General features: G+C 45.8%; 2 protein-coding genes across 2 annotated transcripts; both read right to left on the bottom strand.

The window, feature by feature from the left end:
- Window positions 1-226: 226 nt before the first annotated feature.
- Window positions 227-7171, bottom strand: LOC124692938 (beta-1,2-xylosyltransferase RCN11-like). Its single transcript, XM_047226412.1, has 3 exons — window positions 6511-7171; window positions 2447-2596; window positions 227-1418 (listed from the first exon to the last, which is right to left on the bottom strand). The coding sequence occupies exons 1-3, from the start codon at window positions 7159-7161 to the stop codon at window positions 699-701; spliced, it is 1521 nt and encodes a 506-aa protein (XP_047082368.1). The 5' UTR covers window positions 7162-7171; the 3' UTR covers window positions 227-698.
- Window positions 7172-13640: 6469 nt separating this feature from the next.
- LOC124692854 (tonoplast dicarboxylate transporter-like) lies at window positions 13641-18825 on the bottom strand. Its single transcript, XM_047226315.1, has 5 exons — window positions 18288-18825; window positions 17707-18199; window positions 16839-16882; window positions 16609-16704; window positions 13641-14515 (listed from the first exon to the last, which is right to left on the bottom strand). The coding sequence occupies exons 1-5, from the start codon at window positions 18744-18746 to the stop codon at window positions 13991-13993; spliced, it is 1617 nt and encodes a 538-aa protein (XP_047082271.1). The 5' UTR covers window positions 18747-18825; the 3' UTR covers window positions 13641-13990.
- Window positions 18826-19577: the final 752 nt, after the last annotated feature.

Here is a 19577-nt window from a genome sequence, read left to right as displayed (position 1 = left end):
GCCTACGCTGGACTGCACAGGCAGCAATGATACCGCCCAGGAAGAATAGTATGGGCTACAGTAACACTAGCAGCAGACAAAAGGAACAAGGTACGCAAGTACACAGGGCGCGTCATCACTCAGCACCGTTGATCTCATCTTCCAAAATGATACTACATACAGCTCCCGTGGGCACGGCGCCGTAGCGAAAAAATAATGGCCAAATCATACACCGTGCAACAAAGAATGAATGTTCCTTCCAACTACTGGACAGTGGGGAGCACTGAATACTCACATTGGCAATACTACAAGAATGTTCAAGCCCGTAGATATACTACAGTTACAGTTTGAGACGGTGAGGCACATCAAGATGGAATGGACAAGCATGGATTCCATTTCGTGTCATCAGTAGACTACAGTTACAGTTTAATCGATCTCGTGGCTCAGCATCAAGAATGGAATGGATAAACAAGGATTCAATTTCATGTCATCAGTAGATCGTCAGCAGGATCTGGCTCTACGTGTGGCAGCTGAAAATTCCTTCTGCACAAACTGGGAATCCGTAGTTCCCAGATCAAGGGCGTGTGATTGAATAACCAGCACAAAGTTTCCAGTTGTAATTGCAAGCGTGGGCGTGGCAGTATATACGAACTAAACAGGATATCCACCTGGCAATGCTCTCGACGATGAACACCTCCAACACTATATAAGAATGCATTTCAGCATCCGAGGCCTTTCAGTATATTCTTCAGTTCACTGATAACGTCTGCGCTGCTCGCATATGATCCAGGGAGATTTATGGCGTGGTACTCTAACGCCTTCCAGTGAGAGATCAGAGCAAAATGCGGCCGTCGATACAGGCTGCTGATGATCTCGAGAACTTTCGTGTCTCGCGTAGCTGACACCAGGTGTGTCATACCAGCCCCGTGAGCCCCTATTACTACCGAAGCTTCCAGGATGGCCCGGAGCTGCTCCTTCATACTCATGTGCGCGAAAAGGCCATTGACAACATTTATTTTGCACTTCTGACCTTTTGCCCAACTATCGACCGCATCGAATACCTCCTGCTCATTGCTTAGTCGAGATTCAACTTTCCCACTGTGACGTGGGTGTGCCAGGTAGTCTTCTCGCCGAACAAAGAGAACATTGAGTCCATCTGATGTTTTAGACGACACGATACCATCGTCCAGAAGACCGAATGAAGCTATAATCATCTCCCCAAACTCAGACAACCGTGCAGTTTTCTGGGGGTCGGGTTTTTCTCTAAGGGACCGAGCGGAGGCACCTTCGCAGCTGAAGCTTTCGCTAAGCCCCTTAAATAGAGCAGTCTCGTAGCCCAATGGCGAAAGAACTGCATGCCGGAAGCAAACAGGACCAGAGAAGTTCTTGACATAAGCCACATTCGAAAAAAGTGCTTCCCATGTTTGCTCCAGTGGTGCCTGTGGATGTCAGGTCATATCTGTTACAGACAAGCATATGCAGGGGGAAAACAAATGAATCATTATGAACAAGAATGAGTTCACATGCTAATTAGCATAAAATGCACTCGAAGAAGAAATTTAATCAGAATGTATGCAGGCAGCTGATTTCAGTACAATGGAAAAACTGAGCAGATGACCGCTCATGTTCTTCTGTTGAATGAGAAACTTAAGTTTCCGGAGGAAGGATCATTCTGTAAATATAATGACAACACAGCTGGACAGCCGGTAAACAGAACTGCCATTATTCTTCGCCATCCTACAATATCTTCAAATGTTTTAATAAGGAGTTGCAAATGGCGCACACACACACACACACACACATCAACTTTCGAAGGTACGACCCTGTTCTAACTATTCCTTGGACAGATGGTGAGATGATTGATGAGACATGCTACAAAAGGGTTCCCTCTAGTTGACTAATTTTGGCAAACTAACTCATAAGAGTCAAAACTTAAAACTCTCCCCCATGATCCATTCTTCAATTTTTTACTGTATGAATTACTTAAGCATAGTAGTTGTTATAAACCACACGTTAAACTACATACAATGGTTCTGAACAAAGAGAATAACATGACAGCGCAATCGAAAGTGAAAGTTTAGGAAAAATGTAAAAGCATTGAGGTGTATGAATGGCCAAGTCTGGATCAGGTGTCAGGACAGAATTTTCAGGGATTTTTATCTGTTGTAGACGTAGAACAGAAATACTAGGAGAAAAGGAAAGAATTTGGAAGAGTTTCTGATTGGAATGACCTCTGAACAGGAGCAACAGACATGATCCTAAATACGAAATGAATATGTTCAAAATTGAACGCACTAACAAACTAGAGAGCAAGCACATAAATATGAAGTTCATAACTTGATATTGGACAAGCCAAAATAATTGCTAAAACAGGCTGATTGATCATAACTCATGCAGCATATCACATGTAACAATTACAATGTACCAACAATCATAAGCATAGAATGTTTCTAAGTACAGGACATACCTTGCAATGCCCATCCACGAAAACAACATTAGGACGGTCAGGTAAATTTGTGACTCTGGAACTAACATATGCACTGTACCAGTCTGTAATTGTGTGGAAAAGGTTTGCATACTCAAATCGTGTGACCAGAAGTGTCGGTTCTTCAACCCACTGCACCAAGTATTATAAAACAGTCACTAAACAATTGCAGAAATTGGCGAGCATGTACAGAAAATGTTGTAATAAAAAAAGAACTTCGATATAATAGTCACAATCCTGGAATAATTTAAAGATCTGCTTGACAACAAGTTCTTCTGCTTCTTCGTGAAAACGTATATTGCGGTGAGAGCCTATGTGCTGGTACAATTTAGTACCATGGAAACATGCATCAGTTGTATATATCTGTAAACTGGTGATCATTGCATGAAGTAGCCATTTTGACCTTACAAGACAGGAAAAGGTAAGATTCCCCACACTAATCAGAAAAGTAACATATGAAGTCGATCATTTGGTAGGGCTCAATGATAACATCTCGCTCCCTCCCATTTACTTGTTGTCACATAGGCTTACAACTCCATATGTTGACCACAGCGCATATTTATCCCCCAAGTTTCTTTGTCACATGAGATATGAATTTGGAACTGCTCGTTTGCAGATCCGGTTTGTGCTAACTCCAATGGTTCAACCTTTACATAACAGACAAAAATACAACAGAATTTCAAAGACAAAATGCAATAACTGGGAAACTGATTAGCTGCAACTGCAATGTTTATTTACCACGGCCCATATCATGACCGGCACGCCATTATTTTGTTTAGATGTGCATGAACATAAGTCTCTATATAGAAATGATTAAAAAAACGAGCTGCTAGGCGACGACAGTAGAATGCCTAGCCATAAGCGATAGGTGCTAGGCAGAGGAAAAACTAGGGTTCTTTTTTCAAACCATGCAGGAGGACTGCATGTGAAATATCAGAAAGGAGAGAAGGCCAAAGGAAATGACTAAAGTACACGAAGGGAAAAAGTTCATCAACGACCTTTTAACAGTAACACCACTACCTTAAAAACCAAACTTAAAACCCTATAGCTCGTTTGGCAGCCATCACTTTGTGCCAGAATCGTGGAATTCAATAGTTTGGCTATCATGGAATTGGAACCGGCATTTCAATTGGAAATTCCAACGAATTGGTACTTTTTACGTTAAGTTAATTCCTATTCCTAATCCTGTCACTCCTCTGGAAATCATTTCATTTCATTAATACTTTTGGCAGCCAAAACATGATTTTTCAGCTTTGGAATTGAAATTGGACAAATGAAATGATGACATCAGTGGCCTATCATTTCATTTCTGTCAAATGAATTGAGTGTTACCAAACGAGCGCTTAAGATCACTAAAAAGTAGACGGACAAGCTCTAGGGAAGAAGTAGTCTATGCAGTAAAAGACAACCCCCCGCTCACTGACGCCCACTGTAATAGATCGGTTTTGATCTGCTAAATGACTTGTTGGATTGATCAGTACGCATTGTCAAACACTATTCCATTCATCTCCCTCCAGATCGTCCAAAATTGTAAGCATCACTAGCGAGTTTAGTCTCTTATAGTTGTCACCCTGAAGCCTGTCACTCGCCTGAGAACGCCAAGAGCGAAACTAAAGTGCAGTAGAGGGAACAGCCTGAGTCAGACCGGCCCAACTAAGAATTGTGCTTCAGATGATATTGACGACTGCACAGCCGATGCAAAGGTGTTGAGCATCCTCGCTGGCCGAGTTACAGAAGATGCATTTGTTGATGTGCGGATGCTCACACTTGGCCAGCCTGTCAAATGTTCATTTTCTTCCACTCTTGATCAGCCAGGCAGTGAATCTGCAGCAAAGTGGCGCCCAAGAATTCCAAGATTTCCTTAGCTGCATCGCATGAAGCAGAAGCACTGCAATGAGCACGGTAAACCGACTTGTAGGAGAAGGCTCCATTCGGTTCCTGGAGCCAGGTCCATGGGTCTTCTTCGCACAAAGTGGGATGAAAATATCTAATTTCTTCCAAAACCGCAAACACTTGCATGGAAAAGACTGAATGGAGAGTTTTTTTTTTTGCTCTAGTGGCCACATTGATAGCTTCGTAAACATCAGCATAAGCAGATTTTTGTTCCCTTCCAAAGAAAAGCCCTTCTAATCATCAATCATTTTGAAGACCCGGAAAACTAGGCATTTACGGCTAGTGCTTTCTGCTTTGCTTACCCTGATACATGGTCTGCTATAGTTCAGTACATTGAAATTGTCTTTCATCCGTATCTGATATGTGGTGTGCACAGAGAGACACAGATGCTTCTTACATTGTTGAGGAAGTAAACTTTGGCATCAATGCACGTATGTGCAACCCAAACTTGCTGAAGACTATTCTGTATGTAGCTTTCAAATAGGGGCTCTAAGCAAATCATATAGGGGACAGAATATGCACCACTTGTCGCATTTGATTCTGAATTTGTACAACTTCAGTCTTGATTCCGAATACAATATGTACCACTTTGTCATCAGTTGTTTTAGAAAAGTTGTTGGCAATTAAGGTGGATTAGCTATGGCATAGATCTTAAGTGCAGACTGTGTGAGCTGGAGGAAGGTTGCAAAACTGGTCTGCAATTCAAAAGAATCCTTTGTCTAGGAAACTAACAAAATAAATTAGTAACAGAAGGTTGCTGCATGAGAACTGGATCCAGTAGACTACAATTAATTCCTTATTAAATACCAAGCACACAGCCATCTGTACTCCTACAGTTTATCAGATTACGTTCTGGGACTACAGATTCTACAATAGCTCATTTCCGAATTCGGATGAACCACCAAACATATGTTAGCAGATATGTTACGTACTCCCTCCGTTTTAAATGAATTGACGCATATTTGTCTACATGTGCATGTATTAGACGCGTTTTAGTGTGTGATAGATACGAATCTAGACAAATCTGGCTCAATTATAAAATATCAACGTTCAAGCACTTGCATGAAAGACTGAATGGGGAGGGGTTTTATTATGTCGGTGTGTCGCTAATCCAATACTACTATCAAGAATTGCTTCGGCACCATTCTCTTTGCTCTAGTGGCGACATTGATAGCTTGGTAAACATGAGGAGCAAAATTTCTATTGTTTTCCCATTGATCCATTTGTCAGTCCAGAAAGAACACCTCTCACCATTTTTTACAGTGACTTTGCATTGATGATTTGGCAATTGTTCTCGTCAATGGGTATGGTCAATGGGTATGACCAAGATACTCCATGGTCTGTCCTTGGCACACCTCAGGTTCCATGCCCTGACATATAGTCTGCTATGGTTCATTAATTTGATATTGTCATTCATCCATATCTGATATGCGGTGAGCACTGGGAGACAGATGCATCTTGCATTATTGAGGTAGTAAACATTGGCATGCATGCACATATGTTATATCCAAAATTGCTGAAGACTAATTTGTATGCAGCTATCAAATAGGGGGCCTAAGGAAATCATATAGAGGACAGAATAATAGAATATGCACCACTTGTGACATTTGATTCTGAATTTGTACAACTTAAGATCCTGATTCCGAATATACAATATGTACCACTTAGTTGTTTTAGAAAAGTTGCTGGCAGTTAAGGTGGATTAACTATGGCATAGATCTTAAGTGCAGATTGCGTAAGCTGGACAAAGGTTGCAAAACTGCTCTTGCAATTCGAAAGGAACAATTTATTGTCTGTCTAGGAAACTGACAAAAGAAATTAGTATTAGAAGGTTGCTGCATGAGAGCTTGATCCAGTTGACTACAGCAATTAATTCCTTATTAAATAGCAAGCACGCAGCCATCTGTACTCTTCCATTTTATCAGATTACGTTCTAGGAATACATATTCTGCAATAGCTCATTTCTGAATTCGGATCAACCACCAAACATATGTTAGCAGACATGTTACATACTTGCTCCGTTTGAAATTAGTTGTCACGTATTTGTCTAGATGCACATGAATCTAGAAGTAGATACATAGGAATCTAGACAAATCTGGCTCAATTAATTAATTTAACAAAACTTACTCGTCAGCTATCACGACAAGGAATACCTGGGAGCAGTGGAGCTCACCGGGCGGCACCACGCGCGCGGAGTCCAGCAGAGCTCTCATGGTGTGCATCCCGATCCCGTCGGCGGGCACGTAGGCGTCGAGGAACCCAGGTTCCAGCAAGGGCCCCGTCCTCCCCGCCGCCACGCCCTCCACCTCCAGCGCGCCGGGCTCGTACCTGGGCAGCTCCTCCTCCTCCGCCCGGCCCATCACCTGCCCGATCGGCTCGCCGCCGCGGGACATGGCGATGAGCGCCGGGTCGAGCCGCACCCTGGCGCCCTCGCAGATCGAGCTGCCCAGCGTCTCGCTGTGGTGGCAGCGGAACCAGCCGCCGCGGCCCTCGGGGAGGACGTCCACGCGGCGGGAGAAGCCGTTCCCGAAGTAGGCCTCGCAGGAGCGCGGCGGCAGCGACGGGTCGGCGGTCCAGGGGAGCAGGGACGGGAGGCGCGGCCACGGCTTCTGGGAAGATGGAGTCCGGAGTCGGTCCTGGGTTTGGGGTTCGGGCTCGGCGGGATTTGGGGGAGGGTGGTGGGACTGGAGGAGGAGGTAGAGCGCGAAGGAGACGGCGTGGACGGCGAAGACGATGAAGAGGACGCACGGGATGAGGCGGCGCAGCCTCTGGCTGTGGCTGTGGGTGGTGCGACCGGCCATCATCGCCGGCGGGCGGCGGCCGCCGGAGTGTGCTCGGCGGCGGCCGCCGGAGTGTGGTCGGCGCCGTCGGGTTTCGTGTGGGGCTGGACTCGAAGACGGAGCCGCCGCGGTAGGGGAAAGTGGAACTGCCCGGAGGAACCGTTGGTGAGTAGATCGGACGGTTGGTTGGCGCGGTTGGTCGGTCTCTGGACGACTGCGGTTCTGTCGCCATGATCAAGCCAGAGAGAAAGTGTCACCCCACTAAGTTTTCCTAGGAGTAGGTAGATTTCTCCATTTGGTAGATTACAAAATTAGATACGTGCAGAACAGAATCAGCAGAGACAAACTTGCAGTTTGGATCTCAGCAACCTATTCTGCAAATTGCGATGACTGCGATGTTACTAATGGCTCACAATTTAGTTTATGACTTTAGGGCTCTACAGATGTCAACATCTAGTCTAGAATCTATAAATTGGAACCATACGAAATGGACAGCTGTTTATAAAAAAACAAACTAAGTACTAATTTAGTTCAGAGTACATTGGCGCTGTTGGTTTTCCTCTTCCTGCCTTGAGCCACATATTCAATTCGAGATTCCATATCTCTGAAGCATCTCACTTACGTATTCTGTGAAGAAAACAGCCTGATGCTCCACGTGGAGTAGATTAGGCCAGTATATTCTTCACCCATGCCGTTAGATAAGTATTTTCCCACCTCTAATGCAGCGCCAGGTGGCAGCGGCAGCTCCCAAAGTGAAATGCCTGGTTCGAGTGGATACATTTGCGCATTGCTACAATTGTTATCAGCTTAGCTTTTGGATCTGTGTCGTTCTTTAGAAAGCTTCCAAACATATCTGGCAGGGTTAGGGTTTCTTTCGGTTGTAGGAATTTCATGAGATTTTTGGAGTACTAACTAATTGTCTTTGGATCAAAGAATTGGTATTACGAATATATCCGTGGATTGCAATCCTATACTTAATTCCATAGAAATTCAAACATCTAATTCAATCTTGGTTTTAGACTAAATGTGTAGGATCGAGGCGCTTTTATTGTGTTTTTCATGTGTTCATCTGTCGGTGTTATGAAACTCAGGGTACCACTCGCGGCGGCCCACTAGCAGAGGACAAGGAGCACCTCTCTGAGAGACACGAGGTCTCCACGATGGGTGGGGGGTACCTCGCGAAGCATCCAAGACTTAGCCATTTCAAGGCTACCACAAGGCCTCGCGGAGCTTCCCTCAGCGGGAGGTATCTCGAGAGATGCCACCAAGATGCCATCACGAGCCAGTGGCGTAGGAGCAACGCTACTTGAGGATGACGTCAGCCATGACGCACACCGAAGAGTAAAGGTCCAAATTTGCCTGCATAAAGTGAGCTGACCGTTGCCCCCCTTTTCCTGAAGGTGCGGGGTGGACGGTGTAAGTACAGCAGTGTGTCGACATCGTCCACAACCACCCCCTATGAGCCAGGCTAGTTAGTGTAACCATGGACCAAGTCCAGGTTAGGGACAGCTGTCCTCTTGGGTCGTTCTGTGGTTACCCCTCAACCAAGTTTTCTTGGTGAGGAGGGCCAAGGCCTCTATAGAACGAAGGGCAGGTGCCCAATAGTGTAGGATGATCTTTTGCTCTACTTTTAGATCTGGTAGAAGCTCTTTAGATGCCATCGTCTTCTTCCTAAAGCAGATCCCATCTAGATCTGGGAGAAGAGAAGCACCACCACCTCGTACACCATACTCCTCTCGGAGCAAGATCAATTAATACCACTCCAAGGCAGGACGTAGGGGTTTTATCTCACCACGAGGACCCTAAACCTGGGTAAACACTGTCTCTCTCTGTCGTGTTGTCCTCGCGCTACTCCCGCTTTCCCATGTTGACGTTGAGCTTGGAGCGTTGCTTCTAGCCCCATGTAACCCGATAACCTTAAGGGTCTTGACCAGGTACACATGTCCCGTCGGATACCAAAACCCTCGACAAGGACCACCCATGTGACCCATGTAGTTTCATGTTTTACAATCCTCGGGCAAACCTTTTTATTCGAATTGAAAAGCTCGGAGGTTCCCAATTTCAATGAAATAAAACCGACGAAACATCAAGTTTGTGTTTGTGTCTCAGATCAACATCCAAACGGAACAGAACGACCATCATCTAACGATAGAAACTTCCATAGAAGTTTGAACCCTATATTTCTTATTACAGTTATTGGAAGCACATATAGAAAACCTGTGAGATCCTGTGTTTTCCTATTCATCCTTTGTTGCTGATATAGAAATGTGATCACAAAGGATGTGTTTAGTGTTTTTTACAAATCTATTTGTCTTATCCTATGTTGTACAAAACATACTCAGCCAGTAGCATGAGTCACGACGGAGTAAAACCGTTGTTCCTCCTCGAAATAGGCTTTCGTCTCGATTTATAAATAAAACAACTATATCTACAAAATTTAAATACAAGCAAAAAACTTGATCTAATGACCACCATAAGGTCTTCTGGGGCCACAACACGAAACTGTTGCTCAACCTTAGGATCCTAGCAGATTAAGACCGAGAAATTCAAAAATGTTGCATTCATGTAAGGCATTGTTTAAATACCTTTGCATGATGCTACCGTCGTTAGCTATCGGATCCATGTCGTTCTTTGGTTTATTAAAGCTATTGATGAAGATACCTGACAGTCTTAGTTACCGGTGGAGAAATGTGATCACAAGAACATGTTTAGAATATATTTATACACCCCCATCTGTTTACAACATATTTATACACACCCACCTTGTACAAATCCATTCACTCAATCTTATGGAGTACAAAACATATACTTCATCGGGGCAACGAGGTTATAGCGGTCAATCATCACAAACTGAACTGATGTTCAACCTTATCATGCTAGCAGACCGGGTCACTTCTTATGGTCTTCTAGATCTGCTTCTAGATTTTTTTTTTTTTGAGGAACGACATGGCACTTTATTCATTCATGACAAAGTGTCTGATATAAAGACCATTAGGTGGTTGATCAAACCAAACCCGACGTCCCAATCCGCTGGATGTGGCGGAGCATGCCAGTCTATGAGCCACTTTATTTGACTCTCTATTCTCATGTCTAAACGAAGCCAACGACAAAGAATTCGCCGCTTCCTTAATCTCATCAATAACTACACTAAAGCTCCCAGCAAAATTGTTGTGGATAGCGTTGATCACTGATAAGCAATCAGACGCGACCGTCACTCGATCCAACAGAAGATCATGAGCCAACCCCATGGCCTCTCGACAGGCGACAACTTCCATAGTCGCCGGGTCCGTGATCCCATCCAGCGTCAGAGTTGAGGCGCCCATGAAATCACCCGCCTCGCCCCTACAGACAACAGCTACAGCGCCTCCCGGAGAAGACTTCCGCATCGCTGCATTTACGTTTAGCTTCACGCATCCTAGTGCCGGTGGGATCCACTTCGGGTGCACCTGCTTCGAAGCTCCCCTTCTTCCCTCGACCGGCTTCTGGATAGCCAGGTCCCTTAGAAAGCCTTCGATGAACAGATGGGTAGAAAGAGGGCTTTGGTAAACTTCCTCATATATGATCTTCCTCTTCGCATACCATATCGCCCACATCGTGATGGCCACGCGGGTGAAATCGTCCTGCGAGAGGGTCTCTGTCGTCTCCGCCAGCCATAGTCTAGCCAAAGGAGTATCAGTCCTAGACAGATGCTCCACAACACCTTCGTCGGCCAAAGCCCATACACACCGGGCAGCTGCACAATCGATAAGTGAGTGACGTCAGGAATCAGCCACCCCGCACAGGCAGCATGCACTCGACGAAGCCATATTCCTTCGGCAGCGAACATCCGCCGTAGGGATGGATTGGTGCGCCAGCCGCCACAAGAAAACGCGTATCTTCGGTGGCACTTTTGCGTACCATAGCCTGCGCCATGCCATACTGTCTCTCCTGGTATCTGAGCTTGCACTTCTGCCATCGAGCCAATCCTCCCTTCGCTTCTTCGTATTGACTAGGAGATGGTACATGGACCTCACAGTCAACACCCCTTTCTTGTCATAATGCCATGCCTATCTGTCATTGAAATGACAAGTAGATAGGGGAATGGATTTGATCACCTCCACGTCCATGGGAAGAAACCATGTACAGAGTAGCTCAGTATTCCACGTCGCCGTCGTGGTATCAATAAAGCTTGACACCCGCACCGGGGGCTCACCGTCAGCCTTTAGGCAAGCAAGAGGCCGGAGCATATGATCACGCGGCAGCCAATTCTGGTTCCATGCATGCGTGTTCTCCCCTGTGCCGATCCTTCTAATGAGGCCTTACTGCATAGCGTCTCTCCCCTCCACGATCGCCCTCCAAACCTGAGATGGGTGAGAGCCAAGCTGCGCCTCAAGGAAGTCAGAAGATGGATGGTACACCGCCTTCAGAATACGAGAGCTCAAGGCATCCGGGTTCTGAAGTATGCTCCAGGCTTGGCGCGCAAGCATAGCAATATTGAAAATCTCGATGTCGCGGAAGCCCATTCCACCGGAAAATTTTGGGAAGCACATTGTTTCCCATGACACCCAACAGGTCTTTCGTTTCCCATCCTTGCTGCCCCACCAGAAGCTCCTGAGCATTGCGTTGATGGCTTCACACAGGCCTCTAGGTAGCTTGAAGCAAGACATGGAAAAAATTGGAATCTCCATGGCCACAGCCTTGATAAGAACCTCCTTCCCTGCCGCAGCTAGAAGTTGTTCCAACCATCCATATATCTTCTTCCACATGCGATCTTTTAGATACTTGAAAGCACCATTCTTGGACTTCCCCACGCCAGATGGCATACCCAGATACTTCTCATTAAGGGTCTCATTAGGGACGTTCATAATGTTTTTTACCGACTGTCTTCTTGCCTCCGTGCAGCCCTTACTGGAAAAAATCAAAGATTTATCCAGATTCACACGCTGTCCCGAGGCATTACAGTATTTCTCCAGAATAGTATTCACTTGCATTGCACCCTCATCACTTGCCTTAACAAACATCAGGCTATCATCAACAAAAAGGAGGTGGTTAACAGCTGGCGCTGAAGGTGCCACCTTGATCCCATGGAGGTGCGATGAATGATGACTCTGTTTTAGGAGGCCCGAAAGGCCCTCTGCTGCAAGAAGGAAGAGATAGGGGGAAATAGGGTCGCCTTGTCGAAGGCCCCTCGAAGGCTGAAAACTCTCCAGAGGCGCACCATTGAAGAGGACAGAAAAAGAGACCGATGAAACCATGCTCATAACTAGCTCCACCCACCTGCGATGCAAACCCATTTTCAGCATCACTGCCCTGAGGTAAGACCACTCAACCACTCAACACGGTCATAGGCCTTCCTCATATCTAACTTCAGTGCACAATGTTGATGCACTTGAGCACCATTCCTTTTCATGAAGTGTAGACACTCATATGCTGCAATGATATTGTCCGTGATCAAACGCCCTGGGACAAAGGCAGACTGTTCCTCTGAAATGATTTCAGGCAAGATCATCTTGAGCCTATTCGCCGGTACTTTAGAAGCAATCTTGTAAATAACGTTACAGAGACTGATGGGTCTGAATTGTCCTAGCTCCTCCGGCGAAGCCACTTTCGGAATGAGAACAATAAAGGTCTTGTTAATCCCCTCCGGGCTATCTTCGCCACTCAAGATACGGAGGACCGCCTTGGTCACCTCCTCTCCACAGAGATCCCAAACACAACTGCTTCTAGATGCCAAACACAACTGAAGCCAGTTGAAGCCCAAAACAACTCTCTAACTTAATCTAGGCTTGTATTCACCAAGAAGCCACTTTTGTAGTGCAATTGCACAAACTGGCCCAAAGCAGTTTCCTGAGCATCTAGCTAAGGGAACCGAAGGGGTATGCCAACCTGCCCCTCCAGTTCGGTACATTTTACGGCATAATGTCACTCTATCTGAGAAAACGGACAGCCATGGAAATAAAACAGGAGAAAAAAAGGAAAAGATACCCACCACACACCTACCGTAGCGAGCCTCTTCCGCATCGGGAAGACATGCCGCGTCACTAGGGTTTGTCACCGCTGCCGCTCCACCACCGCCTACCCCACCTCCGCCGCCCGCTCGCAGCCTCTCCCGCTACCTCCCCGCCCGCTCGCGGCTGCCTCTACATTTGCAGCGTGGACCGGTGTTCCGGTGTTGTTGTCGAGGATCTCAGACCATACGCCGCTGCCGGTCGACATCTTGCTCGCCGTCAATCCAGGACCACCTCTACATCTTGCCCTCCAGTACAGCTCGACCACCTCTACTCTGAGTTAGATTTTGTGAAAATTGTGATGTGTGGAGTGCAAACTTTGGACCAGTGCCTCACCGTGTTTGTATGGATGCAATTTGATCATGTGTAATGCAATTCAGAAACCTGCACATGTCGTTGTTTGATAATTTTATTTTGTAAACTATAGTGTAAGCATTGCAAATTTGTTCAGTTATGACCATTTTACATAGAATGTCATCACAAGAATGGCCTGGTTCTCATTTTCTTTCTTATATATGTGTAAAACAATATATTTTGTATTGACAAAGGCACGATTAAATTTAGGGGCTTTACGGTCTTTACACAACACAACATAAAATATAAGCTTAATTTTCATAAGCCGAAAAGAAGGGTCTAAGACAGTTTCTCATAGCTACTCCACACCGAAATTTCTCCCCACCATAATCCATAAGCCAGCTTCTCTATAAGCATAAGCCTAAAAAAAAGTGGCCCTAAGGCAGAAAGGTTCCAAAACTTCGCATTCAGGTACCTATGTTTTGTTGTCCTTGCCCCCAAAAATCACAGATCCTGCATTATGTAAGAAATAATCACTTAGTTACTGATGAACGGACTAACTCCTGACGGTACTATGTGAAGGTACCTAGTGTTGGTAGCAAGATCGTCAGAGCTGCAACTCCAGCAACCTTGAGTGGCAACCCTGTGGCCACCATATCCTTGATGGTAATGTATCCGGTACTGAACCCAACGATATTTGAGGGTGATCCGGTGGGGAACAAGTACGACAGCTGAGCCCCAACAGCGCCGGAGATCATGAGCAGCCCCGGGTGCACCTCGATAGACTTGGCCAGTTCAGCAAACAGAGGCAGCACCAGCGTCGCAGTCGCGTCGTCGGAGGTGAACTCCGTGATGACCCCACTAAAAATGCAAGCCACGGGCACGATCACCATTACCGGCGCGCCCTCGAGGAACCTGAGCCCATCCGAGAGGATGTTGGTCAGGCCGCTGGTCCTGAAGCCGTCGGCGATGGCGAAGCCCGCGCCGAGGAGGAGGACGATGTTCCACTGCAGCTTCCTGCACCTGTTCCAGTCCATAAGCTTCTCTCCCTCGCTTTTCCCGTTCGGGATTATGAACAGCAACGTGGCCATCATGATCTGCATTGCAAGTGATTTTGTGCAAAACTGATAAGCTTCATCGTGAGGAGCTAGATGGAGTGCTTTTCAAAATTTATTTTGAAAATTCGTGTGATAAAGTAACATAGTCCTTTTCACAGCAAGTATTACACGCAAAGGGATTTGGTCCTAAATGGTGCGACTAGACTAATAAAACTGTGCAAGGCGCCATTATGGTAATAAGTGTGAACGAGGATATCGGCCACTAACAAAAGAAAGGGCCGAGACAAGGTGATCCTTAGTCTCCAATATTTTTAAATATTGTTGTTGATATATTGAATATATGTATTGCTCGAGCAAAAGAGAACGATTAAGTTGGAAGTCTCATATCTCATTTGATCGAGCGAGGGATTTCTATTTTGCAATATGTTAATGATATCATACTTTTTTGGAGCATGGTCTAGAAAAGGTTGTTAATATGAAGCTAATTTTGTGCATATTCGGGTAACTCAGACTAAAAATATACATTTCCACTAGAGTGAGATTTTTTGTTTCGGAAAACCAAAAGATATATATGGAAAATCAGCATATTTTTGGCCCTGAGTCTGGTTCTTCACCTTTTCGATACCTATCCATAGTGGGAAACTACAATTAAATCCAATAGAGAGTCATTTTGTTGCAAAACTAGGATGTTGGCAAAGCAAGTTACTCTCTTATGAACCCGTTTGGTCCTTATTAATTCTGTCTTAACTAGTTTACCAATGTTTATGATTTTTTTCTTGAAATACCTAAAGGGGTAGGAAAGCATTTCTTCATGTCAAGATTCTTCTCGCAAAGTGATGATAATAAGATGAAGAATAGGTTATCAAAGGGGAATATTATATGTCATCCAAAGATCACTAGGTATTTTTGAGGAATTAGATATAGATGCTACATTTTTTAAGTGTCTACTTAATTAGTAAAAAGCTATTTAAACTACTTAGAAGAAGGAATGTGGCAACAATTGGCGCAAGTTGATGAAAAACCAACGGATTCTCATGTTTGGAAAGGTCTTATGTGGGTTAAAAAGATTTATTTTACAAAAGCTCTTTCAAAATAGGAGATGGGCTGACGGTACGTTTTGGGAAGATATTTGGCTCGGTGATACATCGCTAGCACAAAAATACCGGCATTATATAACATTGTACAAAGACAAATATGTCGTGGTTGCAAATGTTCTAGCTCAAAGCCATTGAATATTGGCTTCAGAGGAGCGTTAACTAACAAACATATATAATGGTTACATTTATGTCAGCGATTAGTGGTTGTACAACTTTCAAACAATTCAGACAAATTTATTTGGAATCTCACATCCAAGGGCCTAATTACTGTTAAGTCTATATACTTGGACCTAATGAACGGCCAGAGACGATTCTTACACAAATACATTTGGAATTAAAAATCCAGCTTAAGATTAAAATTTTCATGTGGTTCCTTCACAATAAAGTCTTATTAACAAAAGATAATCTAGCCAAATGGGATTGGAATGGGTGTCAAAGGTGTTGCTTTTGTGACTTAATGGAGACCATACAACACTTGTTTCTCTCATGTCATTTTGCCTGTATAATTCTCATATAATATACCCCCAACCATTAAATATTACCAATGTGTTTGGTAATTGGATAAATGGGATTACAAATAACATTAAATATAGAATAGCGTTGGTGTTTCTACTTTGTATTGGTCCATATGGACATGGATAAATAATATTGTTTTTAATAAATAAAAGGGTACACCTTTTGCACTCGATAGAACTATGGTCCTACCTCCTCCCGGTGGATCAGGGGAAACCTATGGAAAATGTTTGCATATGACATATGTTTCAATTCTACTAGATGGTGACACCTTAGTAGACTTCAAAATGGCTAGTTTTTGTTGCTTTTCATTTTTCGGTTGATACATGTCTCAACCCGTGTTGATCAACCATTGCAATAATCTGAGTATTCTAAACTTTGCAATAAATGCATCAATTGAAGCAAAGGCGAGGCCCAACTTTTCCATTTCAAAAAAGTGATTTTCTCTATGAGATATGGAAATAGAAGGCTATATGCATATCTTATGAACCCAACAGTCTTGTGATCATCATATGAACTTACAGTGACTGTTCCGTCCCCAACTTCATTGTGGAAGAGAATTCCCCACCCAGGGATGTCCTCTGTTAGGGTTCTAGTCATCCATAGCACAATTAAACCCTGGAAATAAATATGTATTTCTTGATTTAGCAACTTATTAGTTTCCATATCATGTGGCAGAAATTAAACCCTTTGTTGATGTTATCTTCTGAACAAAAAGGGTGTCATAAAAGCTAGATCGAACTTGTACGTACCCCAAACACGGCCAAGACCATCTTCTCTGCGAAAGCCATCGGACCTATCATACAAGTTAGTATATCATCAGACTACTATGGATCACCTTGGACGATTGGATTTGTTGTTTCTAGCGAAGACTAGTGGAACTGAAACTTCAAACCCGCAATTTCTGGGGCAAGTAAGTATAGCAGTAAACAAGTTTACTTGCAGATAAGAAGAAGAAAGTCCGGCATTCCAAGGCCAGTTACATATACAAGATTTCAAGTTTCTAGTACAATCAGCTTCGGTTATCGCTACACCCTCTCTAGGCAAACGATTTGTTTCTTTCCGAGGTGGGGTTTCCCCGAGGAAGGCTGAACCAAATTGGCCTAGCTTCAATGTACGAGAAACCTCTTTCTATTGTATACCCTATCGTGCATTATTTTGTCACGCTTTATTGCGTGTCAATAAGTGTAGCTTTTTACCTGACGAAACTTGGTGAAACAAAATGGAATGGCTTTTGGAGCAACAAACCGACATGTGAAACATGTGCTCTAGATAGCGTGCACGGTGGAATTGCCGCGTTGTGCACGTTGTTTGCTTATATTTTCTAAAGAAAAAAAGAATGTCAGTTGCTCGAAAGCTGTTACTATTTTAGAATTGCCGGGGTGTGTATGATGTTTGCCTATTCTCTGAAGGGGGAAAAAAGTCCGTTGCTCTAAGGCACTTAATTTTAGCAGGACAGCTAATAACAATACCCTACGTTTACGGAATTTTGTAACCCAGATCCCGTAAATGTAGCATTGTTGTAACAATACTCCAGTGTAAGAATTCTATATATGTTGTGAATGAAAGAGGACCGGGAGATTAGAAAAGACTACTGAAAAAGAAGACAAGGAAACGTACCTAACAAGCTGAGCTCTCTTCTGAGGTGACCCCTGTCGAGGTAGGCCGAGAGTGCCTTTCCGGTGCTGTCAGAGCAGTACACGAGGCAGAGAGTGACCCAGAGCGCCACGAACAGGACCAGCGCCATGGGTAGGCCGAAGGTCATCCACGAGCTGAAGGTGATGGGCTCCTGCTCCGGGAAGTATGCGGACCACATCCCCACGAGGATGATGTTGACGCCGGTGCCCGTGAGCGTGGCCATCCCGCCGATCGCCGACGCGTACACCACGCCCAGCACCACCGCCTTGGAGAACCGCCGCACCTCGTCCTCCTCCTGGCTTGCGCCGCCGTCCCGCTCCCGCGGGAGCCGCTGCAGGATCCCCGTCGCCACGGGCATCATCATGACCGTGCACGCCGTGTTGTGGATCCACATGCTGACGAACGCCGTGGTGCCGGTGATCCCCAGCAGCAGCAGCGACGGCCGCACCGGGTCCCCGCAGAACCGCGCCGTGATCTGCAACGTGCAATGCGTGTTGATCAGTTTAGTTTAGGGGCCAAGAATTCTATGCGGTGGGAAAGTTAGTTGATAGATAGGGCGCAACGTTGAGAGCGAGGCGGCGGTGGATGTGGTAGCGCTCGATGGCGAGGGCGAGGATGAAGCTGCCGAGGACGAGGGCGATGACGTCGTCCATGTAGGCCTTGGCGACGGTGTCGGCGGAGGAGATGCCGAAGGCCGGGAAGAGGAACAGGGGCGCCATGGACGCCACGGCCAGGGGCACGGCGTCCGTGACCCACCACAGGAACACCCACGCTAGCACGCCCAGCATGTTCGTCGGCGCCGCGCCGCCCAGGTCCACGAGCGCGCACACGGCCGCGCACGCCGCGGGGCCCGACGCGATCGCCGGGTACCTGTGCGCAAGCAGAGCCTTCAGGAGCGGCGACGCCTGACGTCGGCCAGCTGCCGTGGTCGCGGCTTCGTCGCGGTGAACGGGCAGCAGCAGTGGCGTCTCAGTGTCGTCGTCCTCTGGCGAGCTCCCGGAGAAGCTGCCGTGCTTGGCCATGGCCAGGGATGATCGGTCGATCAAAAGCTTCGCTGTTTGAGGCGTGCGTGCGTGTGGTGGTCTCGTCTTCGCGGTGTCGTCCTCTTAGGCCTTGTTTGGTACTAGAGTTTTAGTGGGGATTAGCGGGGATAATCCGCTCCAAACTTTAAATCCCCACTTATCCTCAATGAATGTTTGGTGCTAGAGTATGCGAGAGTTTAATCCCCACTTATCCCCACTTTTTCCCCAAATTTTAGTGTAATTTTTTCAATCCCCAATACTCTACCCCTACCTAGTGGATTGGAGATGGGGTTTTGTGGGGATTGGGTGACAACAGTGATTCACCCAATACTCTGCAAGTATTATCCCCACTAATCCCCACTGAAACACTAGTACCAAACAAGGCTTTATGGAGCTCGAAGTGGCAAGCTGGGAACTCTTGGATTGGATGAGGAAGCAAGCGAATTAGTGGCGTATCGACAGCGACTGGGCTACATTAATCATGCATTCAGGTGGCCACGGCAGCACGGAGAAGTTGGTGGCGTCCATGTGGGATGCCCGACGGCCAGGAAATCGAGAGGCCGCGTGTCGCGTCAAGCAGCGGCCACGTCAGACGTTCATTGCTCGGCTCGGCTCAATCATGCTCAAGGTGGAGAGGGTGAGCCAGCTTGGTATTCACGTACTCGATCACGCATGTCGAGCTCACGTACGTTATCTAACGTGTTCGGCTCGAGAGTGACGACGTTAATCTCTCCCCAAAGGTCGACCAACTGCTGACCGATTGAACGAATCGTGACGTTACTCTTGGTCCCGTGTCCATGTCGTCCTGCGCCCACCAGCAATCCAAGGGCC

Source organism: Lolium rigidum, chromosome 1, assembly GCF_022539505.1.
Source record: "Lolium rigidum isolate FL_2022 chromosome 1, APGP_CSIRO_Lrig_0.1, whole genome shotgun sequence".
NCBI classification, from domain to species: Eukaryota; Viridiplantae; Streptophyta; class Magnoliopsida; order Poales; family Poaceae; genus Lolium; species Lolium rigidum.
Note: the sequence above shows the minus strand (reverse complement) of the source record. Positions and strands in the feature narration are given on the sequence as shown.